Genomic DNA, 10650 nt, shown 5'->3' on the forward strand with positions numbered 1-10650 from the left:
AAAATCTGTTGTCAGACTTAAAGATTGCTGTTCACAAGCGCAAACCATCCAACTTGAAGGAGCTGGAGCAGTTTTGCAAAGAGGAATGGGCAAAAAATCCAGGGGTAAGATGTGGCTAGCTCATAGAGACTTATCCAAAGCGACTTGGAGCTGTAATAGCCACAAAAGGTGGCTCTACAAAGTATTGACTTTAGGGGGGTGAATAGTTATGCACATTGGCTTTTTCTGTTATTTTGTCCTATTTGTAGTTTGCTTCAAAATAAAAAAAAAATAAAAACATCTTCAAAGTTGTGGGCATGTTCTGTAAATTAAATGATGTAAATCCTCAAACAATCCGTGTTAATTCCAGGTTGTGAGCCAAAAGAACACAAAAAATGCCAAGGGGGTGAATACTTTTGCAAGGCACTGTATCTATCTATCTATCTATCTATCTATCTATCTATCTATCTATCTATATTATATATAAATATAGTTGGATGAGCGCTGGGGTACCCTTGTATTTCCTTGTAATTTCCAGGCACACCTTAATTTAAAAATCTAGTTCTAGGGTGACCATAGTTCCCTCCATAGATATGCCTCCTATCTGTCTCCATGAATAGAGAGTCGTGAGGATAGTGATCCAGAGGCAGGATATGTTTTCTTGCATGATTACCAAGTGAAATTAAATAGAAAAAGAGAACTAATTCAGACAGCTTATTTAAGGACTGCTGCTACATATTACATTTTTATTTTGGGGTTTAGATTTTAGGATCCTTTTGTGCCTTCATTCATCTCTGAGTCTTTTTCATCAGTGTTTTTAAAGCCTCCTTCACCCGTTCATTTCTCAAACTATATATCACAGGGTTTAGGGTGGGAATACAAAACGTATACAACACTGAAAACACCTTGTCCTGTTCTATAGAATAAGCAGATTTGGGTCTCATATACATCCCAAGGATGATTCCAAAAAATAAAATGACCACTGTGACATGGGAGGAACAAGTAGAAAAAGCCTTCTGTTTTCCTTTGATAGAATGAATCTTTAGGATGGCAGAGATAATGAAGATATAAGAAATTATAATGAAGACTAGAGGTGTAAAACCAAAAAGAGCTCCAGACACCTGAATGGCTGACTCAATGCTCTGAGTGTTGCTGCAGGAAAGCTTTAGAAGTGGCTTCAAGTCACAAAATAAGTGATTAATGACATTGGATTTACAGAATGTATATTGACTCAACAATGACAGATAGGTGGAGGCATCTAGAAAGCCACAGAGCCATGAAACCAAAGCCAAACAAGCACAGAGATGAAAGTTCATACATTTTGAGTAGCGCAATGGATGGCAGATGGCAACATACCTGTCGAATGCCATAACAGCGAGAAGACAGTATTCTGACACAACACATATGACAAAGAAGTACATTTGAGTCATGCAGCCTAGGTAGGTGATATTCTGATTCCCTGTCAAGCAGATATGTAAAAGTTTCGGGAGAATTGTTGATGTGAGTGTGAGGTCAAGAGAAGAAAGATTACACAGGAAGAAGTACATGGGTGTATGGAGGATAGATTCAGTACATATAACCATAATGATAATTGCATTACCAGACAATGCCAAGAAGTAGATGACCAAGAAGATTACAAAAAGTGAAAGCTGCATATGAGGTAACTCGTAGAACCCTAAAAGCTGAAACTCTTTAACTTCTGTTCCATTCCAGGTTTCCATCAAATGATTCCAGCTCGCAGTCAAGGGATACATTTATTTTTACACTGAAAATGAAAAAAAAAATTAAGGTACAAAGGCAAAATATATAAAAACATTCTAAAAAGAGTGAAAGATACACAGTTGTCAATAAAACAAGATTTCTCATTTATTCCTCTCCTAGAGACAATGGTAAGCAGGACTTATAGTGAGAGGAGTTCACCCTAGAGGGGACACAGAAGGAAATGCAAAAAAATGACAGGGGTTCTAATCTTTCAAACTCAAACTAAAAAATAAACTGTTGGCTTTAGGTATACTGCCCTTTCTTCGGTGGCTTAAAAGGGTTGTAAACCCTTGTGTTTTTTTACCTTAATGCTACCTATGCATTAAGGTGAAAAAACTTCTGACAGTGACCGGCCCCCTAGCCCCCCCCGTTTTACTCACCTGAGCCCTGTAATTGCCACAGTGGAAACGCACTCTTCCTCTCTGCCTGGGGTTGATTGGATAGATTGATAGCAGCGCAGCCATTGGCTCCCGCTGCTGTCAATCAAATCCAATGATGCAGGCGATGGGGCGGGGCCGAGTCCTACATTCTGCGTCTATGGACGCAAATGCTGGACTCAGGAGTGCGCCCGCAAGGTAACCCCCCGGGAGAGCTTTTCTCCTAGGGGGTTATACGATGTGAGGAGGAGCTGATAGCGCCACCGAGGGACCCCAGAAGAGGATGATCGGGACCATTCTGCACAGTGGATGTAAGTATGACATGTTTTGTTATTTAAAAAAAACAAAAACTAAGCTTTACAAATCACTTTAAGTATGGTCAATACAGATGAGTCAAACATACTTGGTTTCAGTTCCAGGCAGGTTTGCAGAACATGACTATAGTTCAGGTGCGAAATAAGAGCCCTAAAGAAGTCAATAGGAGCTAAATTTTAAGCTGGCCATACATGGATTGAAATTTACCCAGCTCAGCAGGGACTGGCTAAATTTCGATCCATGCATGGGGTAGCTGGTTGCACAGTCTATCTATCAATTGACTTGTGTATAACCAGCCTGTCTTGTTTTCCCTAATGGAACAGTGCTGCTGGCTACTAACATACAATAACATAGCAGGAGTGATTCAACCTGCTGTTTAAACATGAAAATCATGTATGGCCAGCCTTAAAAAACAGTTTTGGGTGCATGTCCCCGAAATATGCACAATCATGGCAACCTGAGTAGCTTGATCGAGGAGTGTCCAGCAATCCTAGACATGCTGACAGTGCTCTGTGAGCTCCGCTGTGGAGTAGACCCCAGCTGAGGCACACACCTGATCTGGTTAATGTGAGTGCATTTGATTTATTTGTCTTTTTGGTTTAATAAAGTGTTGTACTGCTCTAGTTGTGTGCTCTTTGTTCCCTTATGTTTTAAAGCTTGTGCATCCCCTTGTTCATGATCCCCGGGAGATCTGAAGATCAGCTGATGTGGGGAGAAGAAAATGTCAGTGTTTTGTAAAGCTGATTATAAGGATACTTTGGTGAGATAAGTGAAAAAACAACTCTCTTCTTCTTGTTTCCGTTACATCATTGACCAAATATGGGCATGTCATATCAGTGACACCACATGGATCCTAATTATGTCAGTCATGGTAGTCATGTCATGGGGATCACCTTGAGGTCATCGATGAAAAATTACTACCACTGCTAAATGCTACAGTTTACTCCTCAGTCTGGTTGTTAGAAAGCCAGTGGCCTCTGGCTTCCTAGCTACAAGTTATGCATCCCTGCCTAGCCCATTCAGCTGTCAGCTAGGGATTCCCAACTGACAATGAAATGTAAATGAAAAGGTGGGGAAGGAGGCTGATGTCACTGACCAAACATGGTCATGGTCAAATTATTGAGTTCAGCTGTTCCAGTGAAGGGGAATGTTAAGGCTCATTCACATCAGCCCGCATGCTAACACAGGGTGGTGTATCTTGTGTAGCGGTGGTTGAGAGTGGTACTTTTCATGCTACAAGACAAGGCACTTTTTACTTTTAGAATGTGACATTTCATTAATTGCTATGCCCCACAACTGAGATGTGGTGTGGTAACCATCGGTAACTGATGTGATGTATAGTTTGTCGTAAAAAAGTGCAGTGTGTCTACATTTTTGCAAAGCACATGCAGCATCTTAGTGTGCCCTGGCATTGAGCCTAGGTTGATCTATGCAGATCAATGCAGCTCAACTGAATAAAGCGTTGCCAACAAACCATAAATGCTGCAGCATTCAAAGATATTTTAGACAATTGTGCACTTCTAGCATATTCTGTTTTAACATGACAGTTCCCCCAAGAACAAAGCCAGCTCCATCAAGACATGGTTTAATAAGTGTGGAGTTGAGGAACTTGAGTGGTCTGCACAGAACCCTGACCTCAACCCTTCTGAACACTTCCAAAGTGAATACAAATTGCAAGCCACATATTTTCATTCTGTGCATGTCACGGAGGACAAGTCACCTCCGTTCGCCGGGCTGCGGGGCGCATGCGCAGGGGCTTGTTGTTGAGACGTGCACCCGTGCGCGGCCTGATGGTGCGGCGCGCGCGGGTGCACGGCGGCCCGCGGGTGCGCGCCGTCGCCCGTGCGGGTGCCCAGTAGCGCGTCACGCTGACGCGCTCACTGGGAGGTTACTTTAGACGACACCAGCACCCAGTCGGGTTGCTGGTTTGTCGTCAGCTTCCCCTGCCTGTGTTTGAAACCTTTGCTTACTGTCTCTTTTGAAACCGACCTTCTGCCTGGATAAACGACCACTCTCTGTTTGCTGAATACCCTGACCCTCTGCCTGAATAACGACCACTCTCTGCTTGCTGAATACCCTGACCCTCTGCCTGAATAACGACCACTCTCTGCTTGCTGGATACCCTGACCTTCTGCCTATTAAAGGAGCACTCTAGACCTGTTGGATTTCCTGCTCTCTGCCTGTGCCTCCAACCATACTTTCCACGGGGTTGCTACCCCTTTGACCCCCTCAGTTATAAGGACTTCCTAATCATCCATCTGATTTCTCTTAACCTTTGCCCTTTGCACCTCCAGGCACTCCTTCAGAAGACTTCCCGCCATCCAGGCCATCCTGAGTCTTCCTACAGTTTACCGGAGACCCGTGCCTCCGCGTGCTTCCGATCCCCTGTCTCACTCTCGGGGGTTCGGGTGCGCGTGGTCGTAAGGGCAAGCCGCTCTCGGCATCTCGGCCTCGGTGAGTATTGACGTGACAGTACAAACCAGCCAGATGTCCGAGGCCGACAGAGCGCGCTCTCCCTTGGAGATCCTATGCCAACAAGTCTCTGCTTTGGCCGATTCAGTACAGAGGCTACAAGAGGGATACACACAAGTGGATAGCCGCCTCCAACAACTGACGGGGGCACTTCCCCCTGCCGCCGCAGCTCCTGCACCTAGCAATGAAGGCCTGCTCCCTCAGGCCTCTGCCAGCCCTACAGTAGTAATGGCACTTCCGGAACCTAGGGTCCCCACTCCGGAACGGTTCTCAGGGGACCGTAAGAAGTTCAGGGCTTTCAAGAATGCATGCACCCTTTACTTCGCGTTGCAACCCCGTACCTTCGCATCAGAAGTGGTCAAGGTGGGATTTGCGATTTCTTTGCTGTCAGAGGAACCTCAGGCCTGGGCGCACGGCCTGATGGAGTCAGGGAGTCCGGTGCTTAATACCATTGATACATTCTTTGAAAGTATGGCTCAGCTGTATGACGATCCACAGCGTATGGCCACCGCCGAAGCTATCTTGCACCATCTAGTCCAGGGAAGGAGACCAATTGAGGATTACACGGTGGAATTCCGCAAATGGGCGGCCGACACTAACTGGAATGAGCCAGCCTTACGCTACCAGTACCGCCAAGGTCTGTCAGAGCTCCTCAAGGATGAGTTAGCCAGGATGGAGACCCCCACATCTTTGGAGGAGTTAATTCAGGCAGCTACCAAATTAGATCGGCGCTTGAGGGAACGTCGGTCAGAGCGATTCCAAAATCCTCGCCCAGCATGGACAACTCAGAGACTCCAACCCATTCCAGTGTCTTCACCCATCACAGCTGGGTCTACTGCACTTCCGGACTCCGAACCGATGCAGCTGGGTTTAGTACGACCACCGATAACCTCAGAAGAGAGACAACGTAGACGGCAGTCCAACTTGTGTCTCTATTGCGGGGGTGCCAGCCACTTCCTGCGCAACTGCCCGATAAGGCCTAGTAAGTCTTTTTTACCCAAAACAATGACTTACCAAGATAACAATACCTCTAAGTCTTACGTGATGTTGTTTATCTCGTTACAGCTACCGGAAGGGGAATCCCGCCTGCCGGCGATCATTGACTCAGGTGCATGTAGCTGCTTTATGGACGCTGCCCTGGCCCGAACCTTGCATGTGCCTTTACAACCTAAAATGCAACACTTACAAGTCCACTTGGCAGATGGGTCCCTTCCCAGTTCGGGCCCAATCACCCAGGAGACTCAACCTATTCTAGCCACCACCGATTCAGGACACCAAGAACTTCTGTGCCTAGACCTTATCCACTCTCCCATGTTCCCAGTCATTCTAGGTCTGCCTTGGCTACAAGCCCATGACCCTCTTATCCAATGGAGTTCGAAGATGGTCTCATTTCCTTCCTCCTACTGTTCTCAGCACTGCCGCCCTCAGAGATCCAAGATCTGTGCTACGATCTCGGCTCCTTCGGTTAACCTCCAGCATGTCCCCCAGGAGTATCACGAGTTTCAGGAGGTCTTCAGCAAACAAATGGCCGATTGTCTTCCACCTCATCGACCATATGACTGCCCAATCGACCTATTGCCAGGATCAGAAATCCCTTTTGGGCGTATCTTTCCTCTTTCCGAAACGGAGCTGGAGGCTCTCAAACAATATATAGATGAGAACCTGAAAAAGGGGTTCATCCGTCCCTCATCTTCACCTGCCGGAGCAGGTATCTTTTTTGTTGGCAAGAAGGACGGTTCCCTTAGACCCTGTGTGGACTACCGGCAGTTGAATAACATTACTATCAAAAATCGGTATCCATTGCCGCTCATTCCAGAATTATTCCAGCGCTTCAGGTCAGCCAGAATCTTCTCCAAATTGGATCTCCGAGGGGCATACAATCTTGTCCGAATCAGAGCTGGAGATGAGTGGAAGACAGCTTTCAGATCGAGGTTCGGTCACTTCGAATACTTGGTGATGCCCTTTGGGCTCTGCAACGCTCCGGCTACGTTCCAACACCTGGTGAATGACATTTTCCGCAAATACCTAGATGACTTCCTCGTAGTCTACCTGGATGATATCTTAATTTTTTCTTCTACACTGGAACTGCACAGGGATCACGTCAAAACAGTTCTGACCATTTTGAGACAGCACAAGCTTTACCTAAAGATGGAAAAGTGTGAATTTGAAAGATCAGTTGTGCAATTTTTAGGGTTCATCATTTCGGCAAATGGAGTAGAGATGGATCCTCAAAAGATACAGGCTATTCAGGAGTGGCCAGCTCCTTCTGATAAAAAGGGGGTTCAACGCTTTATAGGATTCGCTAACTTCTATCGGAAGTTCATCGTCGGATTCTCTGCCATAGTGGCACCCATCACTCAGTTAACACGCCAGCACGGATCATTCCAGTGGTCCCAAGCAGCACAGGAAGCTTTCATGAAGCTAAAGGATCTGTTCAGTTCCGCTCCTATTCTCCGGCATCCTGATCCTTCCCATCCGTTCGTATTGGAAGTGGATGCATCAGAAATAGCCACGGGAGCAATCCTTTCTCAGAGACAAGGATCCAAGGCCATCTTACATCCAGTTGCATTTGCTTCTCGGAAACTCAATGCGGCAGAATTAAACTACGACGTAGGTGACAGGGAGCTGTTGGCCATAAAGTTTGCCCTGGAAGAATGGAGGTACTTACTTGAGGGGGCACTTCATCCAGTGATGATTTTCACAGATCACAAGAATCTTGAGTACCTCCGAACAGCAAAGCGCCTCAAACCCAGACAAGCTCGTTGGGCCCTGTTCTTTTCGCGCTTCAATTTCCATATCTCCTACAGACCTGGCATAAAGAATGGAAAAGCAGACGCCCTTTCCCGGATGTTCTCCGCAGACCTCCAGACTCCAGAACCAAGTACAATTCTTGCGCCTCACAATTTTCTTGGGTTGACACAGACAGATCTGATATCTTCGATCAAGAGATCATCCAATACATGTACCGATCCGGAGGTACAATCCCTGAGGAAGGACGAAGGTCTCTTTTGGGTCCGAGGCAAAATTTTTGTGCCCCAACAAACCCGGTTAATCGCTCTCAAGATGTGCCACGACCATAAATTGGCCGGCCACTTCGGGGTTAGGAAGACAGCTGACCTGATCTCCCGCTCTTTCTGGTGGCCAGGTTGGAGACGAGATTGCAGTGAATATGTGGCCTCTTGTCTCCATTGTCAACGCAACAAGGGCCAGAACACCAGATCTTGGGGTTTACTTAAACCACTACCTATTCCAGAACGACCATGGTCCGACGTGTCTATGGATTTCATTGTGGATCTGCCAGCCTCGGAAGGCTACACCACCATTTTCGTTGTGGTCGACCGTTTGTCCAAAATGGCCCACTTCCTACCTATGATAGGTACTCCCTCCGCAGTAGAAACAGCCAACGTTTTTCTGAAAGAGGTCATAAGGCTTCACGGGGTACCAAAGAATATAGTGTCTGACAGAGGCGTGCAATTCACGTCCAAATTCTGGAAGGAACTTTGTAAGGCCTTGGATATTAAAGTATGCCTCTCATCAGCCTATCACCCTCAGAGCAATGGCCAAACGGAGAGGACAAATCAAACTTTGGAGCAGTATCTCCGTTGCTTCTGTTCAGGATCTCAGGATGATTGGGCAAAACTTCTTCCATAAGCAGAATTTGCGTATAATAACTCAGTTCACGCGGCTACCAACCAAACGCCCTTTTGGGCCAACTGCGGGTTTCATCCCACGTTCCTGACTAAGGACACTCCTGAGGTAACAGTTCCTGCAGTACAGGACAGAATAATATCCTTACAAACCAACTTTCAAGAAATCCAAAACATGTTACAGAAAGCTCAAAGGGCCTACAAGGAGCAGTATGACCGAGGCAGGAAGGAGAATCCAACATTTAACATAGGGGAAGAGGTTTGGTTGTCCACCTCTAATCTCAAGCTACAGTTGCCATCCCGAAAACTAGGACCTAAATTTATTGGCCCTTTCCCTATCAAAAGGATCATCAATCCCGTGGCCATGGAATTAGCCCTGCCTAAGACGTACAGAATCCATCCTGTCTTTCATGTATCTCTATTGAAGCCTGTTGTACCCAGTCCATTTCCAGAAAGAGGAGAGGTTCCTCCCCCACCAATCAGGGTGGACGGTGAGAACGAGTTCGAGGTGGAGGCTATCTTGGGTTGTAGAAGGAGAGGCAGACAACTACAGTACCTAATCCAATGGAAGGGATACCCACCTGAAGACAATTCATGGGAACCTGCGAAGAACTTACACGCCCCTCGCTTGATTCAAACCTTTCATCAAGTCCATCCGGAGTTGATGTCTAGCCTGGGCGTTCGGTGTCCGCCCTTAGGAGGGGGGCACTGTCACGGAGGACAAGTCACCTCCGTTCGCCGGGCTGCGGGGCGCATGCGCAGGGGCTTGTTGTTGAGACGTGCACCCGTGCGCGGCCTGATGGTGCGGCGCGCGCGGGTGCACGGCGGCCCGCGGGTGCGCGCCGTCGCCCGTGCGGGTGCCCAGTAGCGCGTCACGCTGACGCGCTCACTGGGAGGTTACTTTAGACGACACCAGCACCCAGTCGGGTTGCTGGTTTGTCGTCAGCTTCCCCTGCCTGTGTTTGAAACCTTTGCTTACTGTCTCTTTTGAAACCGACCTTCTGCCTGGATAAACGACCACTCTCTGTTTGCTGAATACCCTGACCCTCTGCCTGAATAACGACCACTCTCTGCTTGCTGAATACCCTGACCCTCTGCCTGAATAATGACCACTCTCTGCTTGCTGGATACCCTGACCTTCTGCCTATTAAAGGAGCACTCTAGACCTGTTGGATTTCCTGCTCTCTGCCTGTGCCTCCAACCATACTTTCCACGGGGTTGCTACCCCTTTGACCCCCTCAGTTATAAGGACTTCCTAATCATCCATCTGATTTCTCTTAACCTTTGCCCTTTGCACCTCCAGGCACTCCTTCAGAAGACTTCCTGCCATCCAGGCCATCCTGAGTCTTCCTACAGTTTACCGGAGACCCGTGCCTCCGCGTGCTTCCGATCCCCTGTCTCACTCTCGGGGGTTCGGGTGCGCGTGGTCGTAAGGGCAAGCCGCTCTCGGCATCTCGGCCTCGGTGAGTATTGACGTGACAGTGCATTAAGGTGAAAAACCTTCTGTGCTGCAAACCCCCTACCCTCCAGCCCCCTCTTATACTTTCCTGAGCCCGATCCGATCCAACAATGTGTCTCCCTCCTCCCTGGGCAGATGGATCAATCAAATGCTGTGCCGAGTGAGTGAGGGGTGGGACCGAGCCGCCCGCTCTGTGTCAATACACGCAGACAGGGCGGCTCGGAATCGAGCACTTACGGGTGCCCCAATGGAAAGCGGCTTTTCATGGGGCACTGGGTGGGGGAGCCTGGAGCGCCGGCGGGGGACCTCAGAAGAGGAGGATTGGGGCTGCTCTGTTCAAAACCATTGCACTGAGCAGGTAAGTATAGCATGTTTGTTATTTTAATTAAAAAAAAAAAACAAGCTTTAATATCACTTTAAAGTGGAATATCTAGTATAATCTAAGTCTAAAACTGTTCCCATGCCATTCTAATGCCTATCCTAACTACCCTGTAAAAGGAAGATGCTTATACAGTATCTCACAAAAGTGAGTACACCCCTCACATTTTTGTAAATATTTTCTTATATCTTTTCATGTGACAACACTGAAGAAATGACACTTTGCTACAATGTAAAGTAGTGAGTGTACAGCTTGTATAAC

At 47.3% G+C, this 10650-nt stretch overlaps 1 protein-coding gene across 1 annotated transcript; it reads right to left on the reverse strand.

Moving 5' to 3' along the window:
• Positions 1–767: 767 nt before the first annotated feature.
• Positions 768–1700, reverse strand: LOC141108934 (olfactory receptor 9G19-like). Its single transcript, XM_073600896.1, has one exon. It carries the CDS (start codon positions 1698–1700, stop codon positions 768–770), a length of 933 nt encoding a protein of 310 aa, XP_073456997.1.
• Positions 1701–10650: the final 8950 nt, after the last annotated feature.

Source organism: Aquarana catesbeiana, linkage group LG09, assembly GCF_042186555.1.
Source record: "Aquarana catesbeiana isolate 2022-GZ linkage group LG09, ASM4218655v1, whole genome shotgun sequence".
Lineage (NCBI taxonomy): Eukaryota > Metazoa > Chordata > Amphibia > Anura > Ranidae > Aquarana > Aquarana catesbeiana.